This window comes from Pseudophryne corroboree, chromosome 1 (genome assembly GCF_028390025.1).
Source record: "Pseudophryne corroboree isolate aPseCor3 chromosome 1, aPseCor3.hap2, whole genome shotgun sequence".
In the NCBI taxonomy this organism is placed as follows: Eukaryota; Metazoa; Chordata; class Amphibia; order Anura; family Myobatrachidae; genus Pseudophryne; species Pseudophryne corroboree.
The window spans coordinates 878,757,807-878,781,588 of record NC_086444.1 but is presented as its reverse complement, the minus strand read 5'-3'; the positions used below and the strand labels follow the sequence as shown (position 1 = coordinate 878,781,588).

Below are 23,782 nucleotides of genomic sequence, written 5' to 3'. Positions count from 1 at the left end.
AATTTACTTTTTCAGCAATTTGTGCTGCAATAACTCTACCGTGGACCAAACTAGACATGGAAATGGTCGACAAAAGGGTCAACACAATTTCTTTTGGGTGTAATTTTCTGTTTCATCATATGCGACCAATTATTGCAAACTTATATCCTCACAGGCTCGCCCCGTTAGCCACTTTAGGCAAGGTGCCTCGATCCGCTAGGCACAGGTTACCATTCCCAATCGTATACCATGTGAAAGGTATAACAAGCAAAAGTTGAAAACCCCCCAAAACTTTTGTCGACCACGTGTGCTGACCACTGTCATGTCCACCTATTGAAGCTGACGACCTTAAGTACTGTCTACGTTACATCTTTTGATCATGTCGACTCTATGGTGTCGAACTATGGACCATCTAGACTGTCAATTGGTCCGCCTATTTGTTTTCCTTAGGAACCCAGGGTCTATTGGTTAAGTCATAAATCCTATGGAACATGGAGAGTTCCTGGCTTTTCTCGATATTTAAGACTTATTTCAGTATACCCATATGGAAGGTCCATCACAGCCTACTCATATTTTTGGGGTTACAATTACTTTTCATCCAAGTAATTCCTTTCAACTTGGCCACAGGACGCGGACGTTTAACCATGGCAATGATACAAGAGGGTGGCAAACTAATTTAGGCAGTTTTTCTTTTAAATCAACTGACCCTTGCAACAGCAACCCTGGAGTCGCAAGACTGGATAAAATAATTTCCCTAGTCCAGTCTGATTCTGGCTCAGCTAAAGATATATACCTTGGTCTCCTGCTGGAATAAGATGAGAGTGTGTTTTTTCTGCTGGTAGATAACATTTGTATGGAACGGTGCCAGGTCAGATTTCTGTGGTCTATCAAGCTAGTTTCCATCCTGCCCGAAGTGAAGTTCCTAAGGAAAGTTTTTCTTCTTTTAAGCAGCATAGTTTGCTTGTTTTCATTTGTGTCCTTTTAAGCTTCTACCACAACCATAAGAAGTTTGCCTGCTTTGAAACAGTCTAATTTGTGATGGTTCATAGCCACCATTCCCTCAAGCCTTATTCCACCAGGTTGTGAGCGCTTCCTGGGTGATTCGGCAAGGAGCCTCACTGGAACAGAGCTGCGTTGTTCTTCTGTCCATGACGTCACAATATTTTATGTGCAATAACTACTGCACACGGGAAGGGCATAGAGTGAGAGAAGACAGAGGCCAACAAATCTTCACTGTAGTTGTGCCCTGCTTCAGCACTAGTGCCCTATGCCCCAAAAACTATACCCCAAGGTACAGGAGTGACCCCCATATGGATTCAGAGAAAGTTTTTACGGCAAGTATAAAATTCCTATTTCGCCATTACATTCAAAAAACAGAAAAAATCTGATTGATTGCTATGGGCAACACTACCACTTATCTGTTTTAGAAGCTACCCATATATCTCTTTCAAAGTAGTATTAAGTCTCTCTAGCTTCCCTCAAGTCCACTCATTGCTCCAACGTTGAGTTTTGAGGGACACCCTTCTCTACTCAGTCTTGTAAAGATCTATACTGATATCTTTCTCAGAATGCTGCTTGGCCTTCATTTTCACACCTTCAGATTCACAGTATAACCGATGTTATTTGAATTAGAGGGTCTTTTATACATAAAAGCTGACCTTATTTAATGATTCACAGGTAATTCAAATATCCTTTATATGTGTAAACATGGAGATTCCGACGCAGAGGAGTTTACTTCTTATGCAAGCAGCATTTTGAATTTTTAATATGGTCTTTAATACAAATGACACTTACAAAGATTGCTTCACATAAATCTGGTTACTATTTAGGTGGATGAATACGTCTGCAAACCAATGTGCGTGTGTCTGTCTATATAGCGGTCTGTATTAGGATAAGTAGCATCATTTCAAACATGATCAGTTTCGGGGGGGGGAAACAACAAAAAAAAAACATGCAAGACATACCTCAAATAAAATAAAAAGAAACTGAAAGCTCATACTATCTTGTTAAATATATTGTGGATCTACTAAAGACTACCGCTAGAGGAGAAAACTGCATGTGATCTACGGGTATTTGGTATTTTTGTTGGGCCAGAGATAGTCCCAACAGGGCAAATTGGTATTGGGAGCAAACTTAAGTTTGGGATTTTTTGTTTATGTGGAAATTTTTTAAATAACTAAATTTAAAATGCCATCATAGGTACATCAGTGACATTAAACAGATAAGCCATAAGGTAAGGACAACAAATGGGTTTTTATTACACACTGAAGTAAATGCACAGAAGAGCAAAACGGGATTTTAATACCTACCGGTAAATAACTTTCTAGTAGTCCATAAAGGATACTGGGTTTACTTATTACGATGGGGGCATAGAAGGGGTCCAAAGGAGCCTGTGCACTTTAAAATTTCTTCAACTGGGTGTGCTGGCTCCTCCCCTCTATGTCCCCTCCCACAAGCAGTTAAGCAAAATAGTGCCCGGAGAAAGGACATACTTGAGAGAAGGAACATAACGAGTGGTGAGATTCACACACCACTAACATAAAACAACCAGCAACTGCTGGAACGAAACAGCAATAGCTGAACAGGTAACTTTTTGGAAAAGAAAAACCTGCAGAGAATTCAACGCACTGAGGCAGGCACCCAGTATCCCTTATGGACTACGAGAAAGGGATTTACTAGTAGGTATTAAAATCCAGTTCTCTCTAGCATCCATAAGGGATACTGGGGTTTACTTATTACGATAGGGACGTCCCAAAGCATCCAGAATGGGCGAGAACGTGCGGAGACGCCTGCAGTACCTCCTGCACAAACTGGGTATCCAAATTGCAGAACTTCACAAAGGTGTTCTTCCCCGATCAGGTAGCAGCTCGGCCCAGTTGCAAGGCCGAGACTCCACAGGCAACCGCCCAGGAAGACCCCGCTGAACTTGTAGAGTGGGCCTTCAGAGACTGTGGAACATGCATGGCTGCCAACACAGAGGCCCGTTGGATAGTCAACCTAATCCAACGAAAAATGGATTGCTTTGAAGCAGGGCAACTCTTTTTCTGCACATCATATAGCACGAACAAGGAATCAGTCTTTCTGATCTGAGCTGCTCTCTTTACATAGAACCTCAAGGCTCTCACAGCATCTAAGGACTCCGGAGGAGCAGATGTACCGGAACTTGACGGGACTACAATAGGTCGATTCAAGTGGAATGCAGAAACAACCCTCGGCAGGAACTGTTGTCTACTCCTGAGCTCAGTCCTCAGACGAAGTAGGGACTTCTATATGATAAGGCCCCCAATTCAGAGACACGCCTACCAGAAGCCAGGGCCAGCAACATTACCGGCATTGATGGTTCAAACCCGGAGGACTGTAGAAAATCCAACACCGCATTCAGTCCCAGGGTGTCGTGGGCGGCACAAATGGAGGTTGTATGTGGAGAACTCCTTGCAAGAAGGTCTGAACTTCTGGCAACACTGTCAACTTCTTGAGAGCTGAAACCTGTACCTTAATAGAACCCATACGAAAGCAGTTATCCACACCAGCCTGCAGGAAACGTAAGAAACATCCTAAGTGTAACTCTGCAGGTGGATATGTGCGTTCCAGGAGACATTTTCTCCAGATATGATGATAGTGTTTGACATTACAGGAATTTAGGCCTGAACCCTGGTTGCAATAACCTTTTTGGAAAACTCGATGTGAGCTAGGAAGTTCCGCTCAACCACCATGCCATCAAACGCAGCCGTCGTAAGCCCCGGTAGACGAACGGTCCTTGTTGCAGAAGATCTCTTCTCATTGTCAGAGGCCAAGTGTCTGCGACGGACATGTCCAGAAGATCCGCGTACCACACCCTCCGAGGCTAATCCGGGGCAATCAGAAGTGCCCAGACACCCGGATTCCCGATTCGCTTAAGCACCCGCGGGAGCAATGGAATCGAAGGGAACAGGTTGACCAGCCGGTAAGGCCAAGGAGACGTTAGCGCATCTATTGCCCTCGCCTGACGGTCCCCAGTTCTGGAGCAATACAAGCGAAGCTTCTTGTTGAGTCACGAAGCCATCATGCCTATCTGTGGGTAGCCCCACAAGTCGATCTGTCAAAACACCTGTTGGTGGAGACTCCACTCTCCCGGGTGGAGATCATGAAGACTCAGGAAGTTTGCTTCTTAGTGGTTCAACATCGGAATGAAGATGGTGGACATTGCTCTTGTGATTCTTTTTGCCCACAGAAGTATCTTTGACACTTCTTGCATGCAGGCTCTGCTTTTTGTCCTTCCTTGTCGATTTATGTAAGCCACCGCCGTGGCATTGTTCGACTGAACTTGGATCGCCCAATCCCTGAGCAAAGGAGGGGCTTGAAGCAGATCATTGTAGACCGCCCAAAGTTCCAGAATGGCGATTGGGAGTAGGGCTTCGTGGGCTGACCATCTGCCCTGGAACTGATCCCCTTGGGTGACAGCTCTCTATCTTCTCAGACTCAAATCTGTCGTGAGGAGGATCCAATCCTGAAACTGCAACCTCCCAGGAGGTTTGAAGACTGTAGCAAGAGGGAGATCCTGGCCTGAAGTGACAGACGTATTATCCGGTGCATCTGAAAATGTGATCCGGACCGCTTGTTCGGGAGTTCCAATTGAAATATTCTGGTATCGTATGAAATGGCCTCGTAAGAGGCTACCATCGTTCAAGAATTTTATGCAAAGATGGATGTATGTCCGAGTAAGTCGAAGGACCAGTTGGAGCATCTTCTGGACTGACTTTACTTTGGCCTCCGGGAGGAACACTTTCTGAGCCACAGAGTCCAGAAACATTCCAGGAACAGGAGCCGCTGAGTAGGCTCCAGTTGGGACTTCTGTAAAATGAGGATCCACCCACGTTGTGACTGCAGCTGAATAGTGTAGTCTATATTGAGCAGTAGAAGCTCCATGGATTTATTTTATCAAGAGATCGTCCAGGTAAGGGACAATATTAACCCCCTGGAGCAAGTCATCTCCGCCACTACCTTCATGAATACTGAACAGGCCGGAGGACAGCACCTGGAACTGTTAGCGATTGTTCAGCAGGGCAATCCGCAGGTAAACCTGGTGAGGCGGCCAATTGGGATATAGAGATAAGCGTCCTTTATATCCAGAGAAACCATGAACTCTCAGACCCGCAATCACTGATTGCAAGGATTTCCTCTTGAACTTGAAAACCTTTGGGTAAGGTCCAAGGATTTTATTATCAGAATGGGCCGTACTGAACCGTCCGGTTTCGGTACCACACACCGGTTGGAGTAGTAACCCTTTCCCTGTTGTTGTAGTGGCACTGGAACAATGACATGGGACTAGACCAACTGTAGGATGGTCTGTTGCAGCATAACTTGTGTATCCTCCAAAACCAGAAAGTTTGTTTGAAAAATCGTTGGGGAAAAGCGCTGTCAAACTCCAGCTTGTAGCCCTGGGAAATAAGGTCTTTACCCAGGTATCCTGACAGGAGACTTCCCAGATGCGGCTAAAGTGACTCAGACAAGCTACCACCTCGAGATCCCCTCAGGATGGGGGGGGGGGGGGGGGGCACAGTCCTGCTGAGACTTTAGGATTCCTGAGAACCAGCCGCAGCTGGTTTTCTTGTCTTACCTCTGGTGCCTCATGCTGCATTGGAGGAACCTCTGGCTCTCGATCTGAATCTGGTAGATCGAAAGGACTAGGTAGACGGCCCCGGCAGGAACATCTAGTCGGCGGGGTCACAGAGGGGAGAAACGTGGATTTTCCTGCAGTAACCCTAGAAATCCATGTATCTAATTAAACCCCGAATAGCCACTCCCTTGAGAAAGGGAGACTTCACAAAGCGCGTGGAGACCGCGTCCGCATTCCACTGACGCAGCCATAAAGCTCTGCGCGTCGACACTGCCATGGTAGTAGTCCTAGCATTTATAGTGCCTATCTTCTAGGGAGAGTCACACAGGACACGTGCAGTGTCTTGAATGTCTTATGAGGGTCATCGTAGGGATATGACCCATGCAAGGGCCTCTTGAATTTGAGTCGCCCAGGTATGGATGGCATGAGACATCCAGTAACCTATCACAGGCCTTTGTGAGATACGCCAGCTGCAGTGTAAAACAGACTTTTAGTGTAGTTACTATTTTCCTATCCCCAGGGTCCTTTAGTTGAAAGGAGCCAGGAGCAGGTAACACAACCTTCTTTGAGAGGCGGGAGACTGATACGTCTACAGCTGGGGTGTCCATTTTTTTTTTAATTATCCTTTTGGAAGGATGAATATCTGGTCCAAAGCTGGACTTGAACCCTGGACCTTGCGCTCGGTGGATCCTGGAATTAGCCAACTGAGCTATAGCTACTATTGTAAATGGGAAAATGTGTAACAACCACCTTGTAACCTGATATTTATCAGGATTTTTCCGGGCTTGCCTAAAAATTTAATCTGATTTAGGAGAATCAGGAAATGTGACACTGAGCTTTTTCTGTGCTAGGAAAAACTACTGCGGAGTTGCAGCGTCCCCTAAATGGGAGTTTTAAAACATCCCTGAGAGCAAGTCTGAGGGGCTGAATATGTGCCTAAGTGGATTCCACAGTAGTAGGATCTAAATCCTCCCCCTCCTCCTGTACCTCAACCTCAGATTCTGAGAGTAAATCAGGTAGCCCACGCTTCAGTGGCCCTGAACTAGGGAGGGGGACTGTTTCCCTTGCAGCTAGGTCTGTTACCGCCTGCTGCAGTTATTGTCTCTTCTGGTTATTAGCAGTGAGCTGTATGGCACCGAGCCAGGATGACTCCTGACCCTTTTCCCCAGTCTGCTCACTAACTTGGGAGGATTGCATTGTTCACATGAGAGAACACCAGTCGTACAGGGAGAGAATCAGGTGGGATATACAAAGCATAATTGGTGTTTTACCATGTTTCCAGTAGACAACAATCTCGCACACATTTCTCACAGACAAGTATTACATAGCAAGCCTGCCTTCACTGCATGTGAGAAGGAGACAAAGTGATAGAGAGAGGACAGCACACCCAAGCCTGTCAGACCCAGTGAGACCGCAGGCTGTTTATCACAGTGTAACACCGGAGTATTGTCCTTTTTAGGACACTATAGTGTGTATAATTGCAGACTTCCCTCTTTATATACACCCCTATCGTGTATGAGTGTCTGAAGGAGCTTGTGTGCCCTTGCTGCTGCAGCTGTAAGCAGAGGAAGGCGCCAAACCGCTGCTGTTCCCGCTCTGAGGAAGCTCCGTCCCCTATAATGCAACCGGAGCTTATGCAGTTATTTATACCGGCAAAGTCTCCCTTTTCAGTGTAAAACATCACATTACTGCTAGTTCACACCACTTCTGCCAGTGTACACCAGGGGGCTATAGCGGGTCCCCCCCGTGGAGGGTCCCGTATGCCGCATCTGTGTTGCGCCGCATCAAGTATCAGGGGACCCCCCTAGCAGGGCCCATAGTTTGTACTCCTCACTCTTCTCACCTTCAGGCAGCATTAGGGGTGTGCGGCGTGCTGTGGTTGTGACCGCAAAGCCGCAGTGCCCCATGGAACAACCACCCCTCAGGACGGTGGTCCTGCAGCGGGGAAGCGGCTCTGACGCCTTACAGAGGCCGGTGACCGTCCCCCATTTAACTCCCACGGTGCAGGTATACTGTTGCCCAGACAGTAGTATACCTAAAATAATAAAGTTTAAAATAAAACTGAAGAAAATTCCTCTGGAGCTCCCAGAGTGTGCATCCTCTCCTGAGGGCACTTTTTCTAAACTGCCTGTGGGAAAGGGCATAGAGGGGAGGAGCCAGCACACTCAGTGGAAGAAAATAGGATTTTAATACCTACCGGTAAATCCTTTTCTCTCAGTCCGTAGAGGATGCTGGGGATGCTTCAAGAACCATGGGGTATAGACGGATCTGCAGGAGACATGAGCACACTGTAAGACTTTGAATGGGTGTGAACTGGCTCCTCCCTCTATGCCCCTCCTCCAGACTCCAGTTATAGGAACTGTGCCCAGGGAGACGGACATTTCAAGGAAAAGGATTTATTTAATTATATTAAACTAAGGTGAGATGCATACCAGCTCACACTTCCAACACGCCGTACAACATGGCATTCAACAAACAACGCATGCAACGGCATGACCAACAACAGTCACAGATTGACTGAACTCAACACAACATGAGCGTAACAATAACCAAACTGCAGATACAGCCCGCACTGGGACGGGCGCCCAGCATCCTCTACGGACTAGGAGAAAAGGATTTACCGGTAGATATTAAAATCCTATTTTCTCATACGTCCTAGAGGATGCTGGGGATGCTTCAAGAACCATGGGGTTTATACCAAAGCTCTAGAACGGGCGGGAGAGTGCGGATGACTCTGCAGCATTGATTGACCAAACAAGAGGTCCTCCTCAGCCAAGGGTATCAAACTTGTAAAACTTTGCAAAGGTGTTTGATCCCGACCAAGTAGAAGCTCTGGCAAAGTTGTAACGCCGAGACTCCACGGGCAGCCGCCCGGGATGAGCCCACCTTCCTGGTAGAATGGGCTTTCTCCGATTTCGGTAACGGCAATCCTGCCATAGAATGAGCCTGCTGGATCGTATTACAAATCCAGCGCGCAATAGTCTGCTTACAAGCAGGAGCCCCAATCTTGTTGGGAGCCCACAGGACAAACAGAGCCTGTTTTCCTAATCTGAGCCGTTCTGGCGACATAGACCTTTCAAAGCTCTGACCACATCGAGAGACTTAGAATCCGCCAAGGCATCAGTAGCCACTGGCACCACAATAGGCTGGTTCACGTGAAAAGAAGTCAGCAATTTCTACCGAAAGTGGTTTTGAGTCCTCAACTCCGCTCTATCAGCATGGAAAATTAAATAGGGGCTTTTGTGAGACAAAGCCGCCAACTCAGACACTCGCCTTGCGGACGCCAAGGCCAACAACATGACTACTTTCCAAGTAAGGAATTTTAACTCAACCTTGCGCAAAGGTTCAAACCAATGTGATTGCAAGAATTGCAACACCACATTAAGATCCCACGGTGCCACAGGAGGCAAAAATGGAGGTTGGATGTCTTTTACGAAAGTCTGAACTTCTGGAAGAGAAGCCAATTCTTTCTGAAAAAAAGATCGACAAGGCCGAAATCTGTACTTTAATAGAGCCTAACTTTAGGCCCGCATCCACACCTGCTTGTAGGAAATGGAGCAAACGCCCCAGGTGAAATTCTTCCGTAGGAGCCTTCTTGGATTCACACCAAGACACACATTTCCTCCAAATACGGTGGTAATGCTTTGCCGTTACTTCTTTTCTAGCCTGAAGTAGTGTGGGAATGACTTCACTGGGAATACCCTTTCGGGCTAGGATTTGGCGTTCAACCGCCACGCCGTCAAATGCAGCCGCGGTAAGTCCTGATACACGCACGGCCCCTGTTGTAACAGGTCCTCCCGGCTAGGGATCTTCTATGAGCAACTCCTGAAGATCTGGATACCAGGCCCTTTTTGGCCAATCCAGAACAATGAGGATCGCCTGAACCCTTGTTGTTCTTATAATTTTTATCACCTTTGGAATGAGTGGAAGTGGAGGGAACACATATACCGACAGAAACACCCACGGTGTCACTAGGGCATCCACCGCTATCGCTTGAGAGTCCCTTGACCTGGAACAATATCTCTGAAGTTTCTTGTTGAGGCGGGACGCCATCATGTCTACTTGAGGAAATCCCCAACGACTTGTCACTTCTGCAAAGACCTCTTGATGAAGACCCCACTCTCCTGGATAGAGATAGTGTCTGCTGAGGAAGTCTGCTTCCCAGTTGTCCACTCCTGGAATGAAGACTGCTGACAGAGCGCTGGCATGTCTTTACGCCCAGCGAAGAATCTTCGTGGCCTCAGCCATCGTCGCTCTGCTCCTTGTTCCGCCTTGGCTGTTTATGTACACCACCGCTGTCACGTTGTCTGACTGAATCAAGACAGGCAGACCTCGAAGAAGATGTTCTGCTTGCAGTATGCCGTTGTAAATGGCTCTTAATTCCAGAATGTTTATGTGTAGACAAGCTTCCTGGCTTGACCACTTTCCCTGAAAGTTTCTTCCCTGTGTGATTGCTCCCCAGCCTCGGAAGCTTGCATCTGTGGTCACCAGGATCCAATCCTGAAACCCGAACCTGCATCCCTCCAGAAGGTGAAAACTGTGCAGCCACCACAGAAGGGAGATTCTGGTCCTGGGAGATAGAATTATTTTCCGGTGCATGTCATGGTAAGACCCAGACCACTGGTCCAACAGGTTCCACTGAAACACCCTGGCATGGAACCTGCCATACGGAATGGCCTCGTAGGCCGCCACCATCTTCCCCAGCAACCGAGTGCATCGAAGAACTGACACCTTTGCCGGTTTCAGAATCTGTTTTACCAAGTTCTGTATTTCCAGAGCTTTTTCAACTGGAAGAAAAACTCTGCAATTCTGTATCCAGAATCATACCCAGGAACGACAGCCGTGTCGTCGGATCCAACTGTGGATTTTGGTAAATTTAGGAGCCAACCATGTTGTTGCAGAATCGTCAGTGAAAGGGCAACATTCTTCAGCAATTGCTCCTTGGACCTCGCCTTTATGAGGAGATCGTCCAAGTACGGGATAATTGTGATTCCCTGCTTGCGCAGGAGAACCATCATTTCCGCCATTACTTTGGTGAAAATCCTCGGAGCCGTGGACAGACCAAACGGCAACGTCTAAAATTGGTAATGACAATCCTGCACAGCAAATCTCAGGTAAGCCTGATTTGGAGGATATATGGGGACATGCAAGTAGGCATCTTTTATGTCGACCGACACCATAAAATCCCCCTCTTCCAGACTGGAGATCACTGCTCGGAGAGATTCCATCTTGAATTTGAATTTTTTTAGAAAGAAATTGAGGGATTTTAGGTTCAGAATCGGTCTGACTGAGCCATCCGGCTTCGGGACTACAAACAGGCTCGAATAAAAGCCTTCCCCCTGTTGTGACGGGGGCACGGCGACAATTACCTGATTTTGACACAACTTTAGTATCGCAGCGCTTACTATTTCTCTTTCTAGAAGAGAAGCTGGTAAGGCCGACTTGAAAAATCGGTGAGGGGGCACGTCTTGAAACTCCAATCTGTATCCTTGGGTTACTATTTCTACTATCCAAGGATCCAGGTCCGAGTGCACCCACACCTGACCGAAGAGTTGGAGACGTGCCCCCACCGGTGCCGACTCCCGCAGAGGAGCCCCAGCGTCATGCGGTGGATTTGGTAGAAGCCGAAGAGGACTTCTGCTCTTGGGAACTTGCCACAGCCTGTGACCTTTTTCCCCCTCCTCTCCCCCTCGCAGCAAGGAAGGAGGACCGACGTCCTTTTTTGAATTTATTGGGCCGAAAGGACTGCATCTGATAATGAGGCGAATTCTTCTGCTGTGCAGGAACAAAAGGTAAAAATGAAGACTTACCCGCGGTAGCCTTTAACACCAGGTCAGTGAGGCAGTCACCAAACAAGACCCTACCGTTAAACGGTAGACTCAATCGCCTTCTTAGAGTCAGCATCAGCATTCCATTGATGAATCCACAATGCTCTCTTTGCTGAGACTGCCATGGCATTGGCCCTTGATCCCAAAAGGCCAACATTCCTTACAGCTTCTTTTAAATATGCTGCAGCGTCCCTGATGTGACCCAGAGTCAAAAGCACACTATCCCTGTCTAGGGTATCTATCTCAGATGACAAGTTATCTGCCCACTTTTCAATAGCGCTACTCACCCATGCCGAAGCAACGGCAGGCCTGAGTAGCGACCCTGTAGTGACATAAATGGATTTTAGTGTATTTTCCTGCTTACGATCCGCAGGATCCTTTAGGGCTGCCGTGTCAGAGGACGGAAGCGCCACCTTTTTGGACAGACGCGATAAAGCTTTGTCTACCGTGGGGATTGACTCCCACCTTTCCCTGTCCCCAGAGGGGAACGGATATGCCACTGGAATTCTTTTGGGAACATGTATCTTCTTGTCAGGATTTTCCCAAGCCTTTTCAAAAAGTGCGTTCAGTTCATGAGAGGGAGGAAACGTTACCTCAGGTTTCTTTCCTTTAAACATACAGACCCTTGTATCAGGCACAGCAGGGTCCTCCGTGATATGTAGTACGTCTTTTATCGATATAATCATGTACTGAATACTATTAGCCAGTTTTGGATGTAATCTGGCATCACTATAGTCGACACTGGAATCAAAGTCCGTGTCGGTATCTGTTATCTGGGTAAATGCACATTTCTGTGACCCCGAAGGGGTCTGGGTTTGTGACAAAGCATCCTCCATGGATTTCCTCCATGTCTGGTTCTTGGACTCAGATTTATCAAACCTCTTAGTCAACTTAGTCACATTTGCGTTTAAAACACTCAACATATATTGACCCAATCATCCGTCGGCGGTGCCGACACGGCCACTCTCCGTATTTTCTGTCCCCACTCCAGCCTCCTCCTGGGAAGAGCATTCAGCCTCAGACATGTCGACACACACGTACCAACACCCACAACCACACTGGGGCTATAGGAAACAGACCCACAACAAAGCCTGTAAGAGACACAGAGGGAGTTCTGCCAGCCCACACCCAGCGCCTATCCCGGTACTGAAGCAAGTAAAAAGACTGCCCAGACCGGTTAGCGCTTTCTATATATATATATATAATTTAGAACCAAATCACTTGTCGTCGTCCCTGTTTTGCACCCTGTTACTTGTACAGCAGTGTGGAGGTCAGGGCCAGCGTCTCTGCAGCTTCTGTGAAGAGAAAAGGGCGCTGGTCAGAGCAGTGTGTGCTAAGCCCCGCCCACTACATGGCACGCTTCAGTCCCGCTTAAATATATCTTTATACTGGCGGGGGTCCCTTAACTAGTGCCTATGCACTGTCAACACTTATGCCAGTGGCGTTTGTGGTGTACATGCTGCCCAGTGCGCCCCCCCTGCAGTGCAGAGTTTTTTGTAGGAGCATGGCGCGCAGCGCGGTACCTCAAACGCTGTCTTCTGCCATCACTGAAGTCTTCTGATCTCTTCATACTCACCCGGCTTCTGTCTTCTGGCTCTGTGAGGGGGGTTATGGCGCGGCTCCGGGAACAAGCAGCTAGGCGTACTAAGTGATCGAACCCTCTGGAGCTAATGGTGTCCAGTAGCCTAAGAAGCAGAGCCCTTGAACTCAGAAGAAGTAGGTCTGCTTCTCTCCCCTCAGTCCCACGATGCAGGGAGCCTGTTGCCAGCAGGTCTCCCTGAAAATAATAAACCTAAAATAGTATTTTTCTGAGAAACTCTGGAGAGCTCCTCAGTGTGCATCTAGTCTCACTGGGCACAGAATCTAACTGGAGTCTGGAGGAGGGGCATAGAGGGAGGAGCCAGTTCACACCCATTCAAAGTCTTATAGTGTGCCCATGTCTCCAGCGGATCCCGTCTATACCCCATGGTTCTTGAAACATCCCCAGCATCCTCTAGGACGTATGAGAAATTTAAAGTGCACAGACTCCTTCTATACCCCATCATAATAAGTAAACCCCAGTATCCCTTATGGATACCAGAGAATTTTTTATTATTTCCATAAATAACAGTCAGCGGATAATATGCATGGTTAAAAAACACATTTGTGGTTTGAATGGGAGAAAATTCCTTTAGTCCAGGGCTTACTAAAAGCGCTTAATTAAACACTGCAGATCCCGCTATACAGACTAAAATTCACTGAGCTCACATGTATTTTCGTTTGTTATTGTTTTAGTGTACTCTCTCCAGTTTTAACCTCTGGATTGGTATTATCCAGGGCCATCCTGTATGTATTATTGGTTGCTGCGAGCACTTCGATATTGCTCCATGTTTAGGGAAGTGGGGGTACTCAACTAGCCGCAGCAATTTATCACTGCTAAATGAAACAGTAAGGCTATTCAATCAGACTCAAAGGCAGACCACAGTCAACAAAGATTTTTATTGAGCCACATAAGAATCCTCGATAAATAGCCTGTTTTCAGCTGCCACAACCGCGTTGACCCAAAGGTTCTGGAACCTATCCTGGATTCTTTGGTTAATGACCATTAAAACTAATGTACTGGGCGAGAAAAGGGATCTCCAGTTGAATAGCCCTGAGCGTTAAAGCCTGAGGCTACCACCCTTTTTCACCCGCGGTAAATTACCACATCTAATTGAATTCCTCCTTAAGTACTTTAGTTTACTGTGCATGACCACTTTAATCACCTCTTGTCGGCCACCGGAGCAAGCTAATGATAATGGTGTGTCTTTGGTCCTCTCAGACTGAGCTTCAATGTCAGCACCATTGTCCAGCAAGATTTCCACCACACCAACATGACCAGCAGTTGCAGCCAAGATAAGTGGTGTAAAACCTAAAATACAAAGGAAAAAAAAACACACAGTGTACTGCAATCAGTATTTTATTAGTGTAACATTAAAAATAAGAATTTACTCACCGGTAATTCTATTTCTCGTAGTCCGTAGTGGATGCTGGGAACTCCGTAAGGACCATGGGGAATAGACGGGCTCCGCAGGAGACTGGGCACTCTAAGAAAGAATTAGGACTACTGGTGTGCACTGGCTCCTCCCTCTATGCCCCTCCTCCAGACCTCAGTTAGGGAAACTGTGCCCGGAAGAGCGGACACAACAAGGAAAGGATTTGGAATCCCGGGTAAGACTCATACCAGCCACACCAATCACACCGTACAACTCGTGATACTATACCCAGTTAACAGTATGAATAACAACTGAGCCTCACTAACAGATGGCTCATAACAATAACCTTTTAGTTAGGCAATAACTATATACAAGTACTGCAGACAATCCGCACTTGGGATGGGCGCCCAGCATCCACTACGTACTACGAGAAATAGAATTACCGGTGAGTAAATTCTTATTTTCTCTGACATCCTAGTGGATGCTGGGAACTCCGTAAGGACCATGGGGATTATAACAAAGCTCCCAAACGGGCGGGAGAGTGCGGATGACTCTGCAGCACCGAATGAGCAAACTCAAGGTCCTCCTCAGCCAGGGTATCAAACTTGTAGAATTTTGCAAACGTGTTTGATGCCGACCAGGTAGCAGCTCGGCAAAGTTGTGAAGCCGAGACCCCTCGGGCAGCCGCCCAAGAAGAGCCCACCTTCCTCGTGGAATGGGCTTTTACTGATTTAGGATGCGTCAGTCCAGCCGCAGATTGTGCAAGTTGAATCGTGGAGCAGATCCAGCGAGCAATAGTCTGCTTAGAAGCAGGAGCACCCAGCTTGTTGGGTGCATGCAGGATAAACAGCGAGTCAGTCTTTCTGACTCTAGCCGTCCTGGAAACATAGATTTTCAGGGCCCGGACTACGTCCAGCAACTTGGAGGCCTCCAAGTCCCGAGTAGCCGCAGGCACCACAATAGGTTGGTTCAAATGAAACGCTGATACCACCTTAGGGAGGAATTGGGGACGAGTCCTCAATTCTGCTCTGTCCATATGGAAAATCAGATAGGGGCTTTTACAGGACAAAGCCGCCAATTCTGACACCCGCCTAGCCGAAGCCAAGGCCAAAAGCATGACCACTTTCCACGTGAGATTTTAATTCCACGGTCTGAAGTGGCTCAAACCAATGTGATTTTAGGAAATCCAACACAACGTTGAGATCCCAAGGTGCCACTGGGGGCACAAAAGGGGGCTAAATATGTAGCACTCCCTTAACAAACGTCTGAACTTCAGGCAGCGAAGCCAGTTCTTTTTGAAAGAAAATAGACAGGGCCGAAATCTGGACTTTAATGGATCCCAATTTTAGGCCCATAGTCACTCCTGACTGTAGGAAGTGCAGAAATCGACCCAGCTGAAATTCTTCTGTGGGGGCCTTCATAGCCTCACACCAAGCAACATATTTTCGCCATATGCGGTGATAATGTTTTGCGGTCACATGTTTCCTAGCTTTTATCAGCGTAGGAATGACTTCAACCGGAATGCCCTTTTCCATCAGGATCCGGCGTTCAACCGCCATGCCGTCAAACGCAGCCGCGGTAAGTCTTGGAACAGACAGGGCCCCTGCTGTAGCAGGTCCTGTCTGAGAGGCAGATGCCAAGGGTCCTCTGAGATCATTTCTTGTAGTCCTTCTTGGCCAATCCGGAACGATGAGTACAGTTCTTACTCCTCTTTTTCTTAGTATCCTCAACACCTTTGGTATGAGAGGAAGAGGAGGGAACACATAAACCGACTGGTACACCCACGGTGTCACTAGAGCGTCCACAGCTATTGCCTGAGGGTCCCTTGACCTGGCGCAATATCTTTTTAGCTTTTTGTTGAGGCGGGACGCCATCATGTACACCTGTGGCCTTTCCCAACGATTTACAATCAGTTGGAAGACTTCTGGATGAAGTCCCCACTCTCCCGGGTGGAGGTCGTGCCTGCTGAGGAAGTCTGCTTCCCAGTTGTCCACTCACGGAATGAACACTGCTGACAGTGCTAACACGTGATTTTCCGCCCATCGGAGAATCCTTGTGGCTTCTGCCATCGCCATCCTGCTTCTTGTGCCGCCCTGTCGGTTTACATGGGCGACCGCCGTGATGTTGTCTGACTGAATCAGTACCGGCTGGTTTTGAAGCAGGGGTCTTGCCTGACTTAGGGCATTGTAAATGGCCCTTAGTTCCAGAATATTTATGTGTAGGGAAGCCTCCTGACTCGACCATTGTCCTTGGAAGTTTCTTCCCTGAGTGACTGCCCCCCCCAACCTCGGAGGCTTGCAACCGTGGTCACCAGGACCCAGTCCTGTATGCTGAATCTGCGGCCCTCTAGAAGATGAGCACTCTGCAGCCACCACAGCAGACACACCCTGGCCCTCGGGGACAGGGTGATCAGCCGATGCATCTGAAGATCTGTCTAACCACTTGTCTAACAGATCCCACTGAAAGATCCTTGCATGGAACCTGCCGAATGGAATTGCCTCGTAAGAAGCTACCATCTTTCCCAGGACTCGCGTGCAGTGATGCACCGACACCTGTTTTGGTTTCAGGAGGTCTCTGACCAGAGATGACAACTCCTTGGCCTTCTCCTCCGGGAGAAACACCTTCTTCTGTTCTGTGTCCAGAATCATACCCAGGAACAGCAGGCGCGTCGTAGGAACCAGCTGCGACTTTGGAATATTCAGAATCCAGCCGTGCCGTTGTAGCACTTCCTGAGATAGTGCTACTCCGACCAACAACTGCTCCCTGGACCTCGCCTTTATAAGGAGATCGTCCAAGTATGGGATAATTATAACTCCCTTCTTTCGAAGGAGTATCATCATTTCGGCCATTACCTTGGTAAATACCATCGGTGCCGTGGACAGACCAAACGGCAACGTCTGGAATTGGTAATGGCAGTCTTGTACCACAAAACGGAGGTACACCTGGTGAGGTGGGTAAATGGGGACATGCAGGTAAGCATCCTTGATGTCCAGTGATACCATGTAATCCCCTTCTTCCAGGCTTGCAATAACCGCCCTGAGCGATTCCATTTTGAACTTGAACCTCCTTATATAAGTGTTCAAGGAATTCAAATTTAGAATGGGTCTCACCGAACCGTCTGGTTTCGGTACCACAAACATTGTGGAATAGTAACCCCGTCCCTGTTGAAGGAGGGGAACTTTGATGATCACCTGCTGGAGGTACAGCTTGTGAATTGCCGCCAGCACTACCTCCCTGTCCGGGGGAGTAGCTGGCAAGGCTGATTTGAGGTAACGGCGAGGGGGAGACGTCTCGAATTCCAGCTTGTATCCCTGAGATACCACTTGTAGAACCCAGGGATCCACCTGTGAGCGAACCCACCGGTCGCTGAAGTTCCGGAGACGGGCCCCCACCGCACCTGGCTCCACCAGTGGAGCCCCAGCGTTATTCGGTGGATTTAGTGGAAGCAGGGGAGGATTTTTGTTCTTGGGAACTGGCTGTATGGTGCAGCTTTTTCCCTCTACCCCTGCCTCTGGGCAGAAAGGACGCGCCTTTAACCCGCTTGCCTTTCTGGGGCCGAAAGGACTGTACCTGATAATACGGTGCTTTCTTAGGCTGTGAGGGAACCTGAGGTAAAAATGTCGACTTCCCAGCTATCGCTGTGGAAACGAGTTCCGAGAGACCATCCCCAAACAATTCCTCACCCTTGTAAGGCAAAACCTCCATGTGCCTTTTAGAATCCGCATCACCTGTCCACTGCCGAGTCCATAATACTCTCCTGGCAGAAATGGACATTGCATTAATTCTAGATGCCAGCCGGCAAATATCCCTCTGTGCATCTCTCATATATAAGACTACGTCTTTAATATGCTCTATGGTTAGCAATATAGTGTCCCTGTCAAGGGAATCAATGTTATCAGATAGGGAGTCAGACCACGCTGCTGCAGCACTGCACATCCATGCTGAAGCAATAGCAGGTCTCAGTATAGTACCTGAGTGTGTATATACAGACTTCAGGATAGCCTCCTGCTTTCTATCCGCAGGCTCCTTTAAGGCGGCCGTATCCTGAGACGGTAGTGCCACCTTTTTTGACAAGCGTGTGAGCGCTTTATCCACCCTTGGGGATGTCTCCCAACGTACCCTGTCCTCTGGAGGGAAAGGGTACGCCATCAGTAACTTTTTAGAAATCACTAGTTTTTTTATCAGGGGAAGCCCACGCTTCTTCACACACTTCATTTAACTCATCTGATGGGGGAAAAACCACTGGTTGCTTTTTCTCCCCAAACAGAATACCCTTTTTAGTGGTACCTGGGTTAATGTCAGAAATGTGCAACACATTTTTCATTGCCGTAATCATGCAACGGATGGCCCTAGTGGAATGTACATTAGTCTCGTCGTCGTCGACACTGGAGTCAGACTCCGTGTCGACATCTGTGTCTGCCATCTGAGGTAGCGGGCGTTTTTGAGCCCCTGATGGCCTTTGAGACGCCTGGGCAGGCACTGGCTGAGAAGCCGGCTGTCCCACAGCTGTTATGTCATCGAACCTTTTATGTAAGGAGTTGACACTGTCGGTTAATACCTTCCACATATCCATCCACTCTGGTGTCGACCCCGCAGGGGGTGACATCACATTTATCGGCACCTGCTCCGCCTCCACATAAGCCTCCTCATCAAACATGTCGACACAGCCGTACTGACACACCGCACACACACAGGGAATGCTCTGACTGAGGACAGGACCCCACAAAGTCCTTTGGGGAGACAGAGAGAGAGTATGCCAGCACACACCACAGCGCTATATAAACAGGGATTTACACTACACAAAGTGATTTTCCCTATAGCAGCTATACAATACAGTTTTGCGCTTAAATTTAGTGCCCCCCTCTCTTTTTTACCCTTTGAGCCTGGAAACTGCAGGGGAGAGCCTGGGGAGCTGTCTTCCTGCGGAGCTGTGAAGAGGAAATGGCGCCAGTGTGCTGAGGGAGATAGCCCCGCCCCCTTTTCGGCGGGCTTCTCCCGCTCTTTTATTAATATTATGGCAGGGGATTTTTACACATATATAGTTTATTAGACTATATTATGTGTTGTTTTGCCAATTTAAGGTACTCTAATTGCAGCCCAGGGCGCCCCAACCCAGCACCCATCAGTGACCGGAGTATGTGGTGTGCATAGGGAGCAATGGCGCACAGCTGCAGTGCTGTGCGCTACCTTAATGAAGACCGGAGTCTTCAGCCGCCGATTTCCAGGACGTTCTTCTTGCTTCTGGCTCTGCAAGGGGGACGGCGGCGCGGCTCCGGGACCAGACGACCGAGGCTGGGCCTGTGTTCGATCCCTCTGGAGCTAATGGTGTCCAGTAGCCTAGAAGCCCAAGCTAGCTGCAAGCAGGTAGGTTCGCTTCTCTCCCCTAAGTCCCTCGTAGCAGTGAGTCTGTTGCCAGCAGATCTCACTGAAAATAAAAAACCTAATAAATACTTTCTTTACTAGAAGCTCAGGAGAGCCCCTAGTGTGCAACCAGCTCGAGCCGGGCACAGATTCTAACTGAGGTCTGGAGGAGGGGCATAGAGGGAGGAGCCAGTGCACACCAGTAGTCCTAATTCTTTCTTAGAGTGCCCAGTCTCCTGCGGAGCCCGTCTATTCCCCATGGTCCTTACGGAGTTCCCAGCATCCACTAGGACGTCAGAGAAATAGTATTTTTTATTTAAAGCATGGAGTAGTAAGCATTAAACAATGTTATGGTGGAAACACAGGTTAAAAGAGAATGTATTTGAACCAGCTTTTGGACACAGCCAAGGGGGTACCCTTGAAGGGGGAAGGGGAGGCAGACAGCCTCCTACTTTTATTACAAAGAAAAACTGATTAAGTGTATTTAGAAAAAAAGGTTCTAAATGGAAGTACAGAGAAAAAAAAATTCTCTCTTACATATCATGTGGGACACTGATTATGGGGACTGCCTACAGCTAACTTTACAAATGGTTATGCTAGCAGCTTTGGACTCCTGACAGCAGCCCAGTAGAGGACAAGTCCCACACTGCCAGGTAACAACAGGTTTCACTGCTCCAATACATATTAAAAAAAGTTAGTTCAAGATTCCCACAAGAAGCCAAACCCTTGCATGGGAATGAAATGACCAAAAGAAAAATATTTTTAATTCAAAAGTCCTATTTACATAGATCTCTTAAAACCAGTAAGTGAAGAGCTCACTCATTCTCTGATGTTTGATCTTGGTGGAAAATTTGGAGCAAAACTTGGCTAAAAGGATGAAATACTGTGCAAGTGCAGTCATCATGGAAAATGAGATAGAGATTTGTAAAACAGGGTTCTGAAAATACAGGGAGAAGAGCTAAACAAAATTCCCTATTAGAAACCTCAATGCAATAGATCAGTAACTTAGCGGCCAGCACCCTTGTTTTGGACCACTAAATGAGTTTGGTACATTCTGAGACAAAAAGTGTGACTAAATGCATGTGACATGGTTTATTACCCGTTCACCATTTGTAAATTTTGCTTATGAAGTATAATCCCTCAATCTGTTGACCTTGTTGAAAAGTTTCTAAAGTTCTCACACTACAGCCGCCTACACACGGTGCGATGCAGGCTAACAGACGATATTGACTATATTGTGGCCCTGCTTACACACCATTTTTCCTTGCGATGCTGATCCAGCGGGACCACACATCAGCATCGCAAGGTGTTTCCTTGCGATATGCACTTTGTTTTCTATAGATATGAACTATATAGTCCATATTGGTAGATGTCTTGCACCGCGTGTAGGCCCCTTAAGAAACAGAACCATTCCAAATTTATGATCATTTCATGCCGAGACAGACTGGAGTAGGAGACCGGATAATACTGTCTGAGAACTCCTTTGCTTTACATGTTTTAAATAGCCACAGGGTTAAAGCCAGAAGCTCTAATCTCCAATGATAAAATGGACATTGTTTTGGACTAGAACGTTAAAACTAGCAGATTATTCATCTGAACTAAGTAAAGGGCAACTACTTCCCCCGAGCACAAAGGTTGGAATATGTCTTGACCCACAGCACTGTACTAAACCAAGACTCTAAAATACAATACAAATGGAGGAAACTAATGAGACTCTGGACATAGCTCACTAGACGACTGTGTGCTTCCTTCTTACAGTCTAAACCAGCTGCAGTAACCAGGACAAGCAAAATGCAGTTGCTCATACAGGGGATGGAGAGCGAGGAGGAGGAAATATCAGCCCCCTTTTTTGATCCTGCTGCTCTAGGCAATGTACATACAGTATGCCACTGGCCATAACAGTGGTCAGAAAGATAGAAAAAAGAGGAAAGGACAAAAAAAAAAAAAATAACCCTCAAACCAGTGAAGTCAGAAAGCAGACTACTGCTGTGGACATATAGAAATAAAATGTTTTCCTTACAGATAGGAAGGCAAGCGCCAATTAAATTTGGGTTTCTGTAGGTTTGTTTTTTTTTTTTATATTATTTAGGGCACCCTACATTTCACCTTGTAACAGCTGCCATTAAGTTAAAGAGTTGTTATAATACTAAGAATCGTAACACTTTCAAAAGCCTCTCTATATTGGTAAAATGAAAAAAATAAATAAAAAAAAAACGGAAAATTAATTTCATCATTTGAATTAGCAATTGAACACTTACCTTTTTTATCTCTGTGCTCAATGTTGGCGCCTCTTTCCAAGAGAGTTTGTACGAGCTCCTCATGTCCACCAGCACAGGCAAGTGTGAGAGCCGTGTCATGATTACTTTCAGTCTGTCCCACATGAAAAGCATTGAAATAAGTGATATATACCACGTAAAAAGAGAGATAATTCACAAGCTGACTTGCATGTGACCTAAAATATGGGTCTACTATAGTATGCCGGCGCTCCGGATCTCGGTGCCCAGCATATCGGCGCCGGGATCCCAACCGCCAGTATGCCGCCAGCAGGGCGAGCGCAAAACAGCCCCTTACGGGCTTGCTGCGCTAGCCATGCTATTTATTCTCCCTCCAAGGGTGTTGTGGACACCACAAGAGGGAAAATAGTTGTCGGTAGGCGGCTGTTGGGATTCCAGCGCCGGTATCCCGACAGCCGGCATATCAAGTGCCACCCCTAAATATAACACTACAAAGCAAGTTTTAGAAAACCTTTTTTACAGTTTTTATTGAAATTTACAAGTTTGACCTCAATGTAATCGGAAATGAAAGCATAGGACAAAAAAAGATTGAGATACAGAAATCCTGCAATATGGTTTAACAAAATGTAGTCTAAGATTTTGTTGTAAAGTAGCTACGTTTTGCAGATATAACTACTGAATACAATTGTAGCATGCTTTCTACAATGGAAATCAAATATTCTTTGGTAAATTCTTTACTGTTTCAGATGTTTTCACAAATGTGTTGCACTTGTAGGTTGCTTTGCTTTCACCCTTCTGTCTATATCATCCCAAACCAGCTTGATGGGGTGTAAGTCTGGAGACTGTGGTGGTCTTTTCATTATTTGAAGCCTACCATCTTGCGCTTTTCCTCAAAAGCAGTTCTGCTATAGCCTTAAAGTATGTTTTGAGTCATGACCTTGCTGTAGGATGAAGTCTTGACCAGATACTGTAGGTGTGGACCAGGTGTTATTTAACACTTGGGGCCACAGGTGTTTATCTACTAAGTGACGTGTTATCAAAGCCAGTGTGTTTAAGCCCGAAATTTATTAGGGCAATACTTTTAATAGCAAAATATGGGGTGTTCTGCTATGAAAAGAATTACCCTTTCAAAATATTTTACAAGTCATTGATTAATAAATAAACCCCACACACTGTGCAAACCATCCTTTTCGCCTATTCAACAGCGTACAAAAACCCTGCAAAAATTTTAAAATTTAGATTCATCGGTCCAAAAGACCTTCTAATCTTCAGATGACCTCATGGCAAGCCTCTGTTTTCCATTGCAACAGAAAGCTGTAAGTTCTTACCCCATTACTTGTTGAAAAATCGCTCGCAGTTTAAAGCTTACCTTTGTACCATTTTAGGTTATTCCTTTAATTTCAATAAAATATGGAAAAATAAGAATTTACTTACCGATAATTCTATTTCTCATAGTCCGTAGTGGATGCTGGGGACTCCGTAAGGACCATGGGGAATAGCGGCTCCGCAGGAGACTGGGCACAAAAAGTAAAGCTTTAGAACTACCTGGTGTGCACTGGCTCCTCCCCCTATGACCCTCCTCCAAGCCTCAGTTAGGATACTGTGCCCGGACGAGCGTACACAATAAGGAAGGATTTTGAATCCCGGGTAAGACTCATACCAGCCACACCGTATAACTTGTGATCTGAACCCAGTTAACAGTATGATAAACAGAGGAGCCTCTAGAAAAGATGGCTCACTACAACAATAACCCGATTTAGTTAACAATAACTATGTACAAGTATTGCAGACAATCCGCACTTGGGATGGGCGCCCAGCATCCACTACGGA

General features: G+C 46.9%; 1 protein-coding gene across 6 annotated transcripts in view; it reads right to left on the bottom strand.

Annotated features, from left to right (window-relative positions):
• ANKRD17 (ankyrin repeat domain 17) overlaps nt 1-23,782 on the bottom strand; it is a 405,562-nt gene that overhangs the window by 69,564 nt on the left and 312,216 nt on the right. For all 6 annotated transcript variants that reach the window (XM_063920096.1, XM_063920092.1, XM_063920091.1 and 3 more), the window contains 2 exons: nt 21,977-22,088; nt 14,148-14,293 (listed from right to left, as the gene is read on the bottom strand). In XM_063920096.1, the coding sequence (XP_063776166.1) occupies nt 14,148-14,293; nt 21,977-22,088 (258 nt within the window). The remainder of the gene's footprint in view (nt 1-14,147; nt 14,294-21,976; nt 22,089-23,782) is intronic.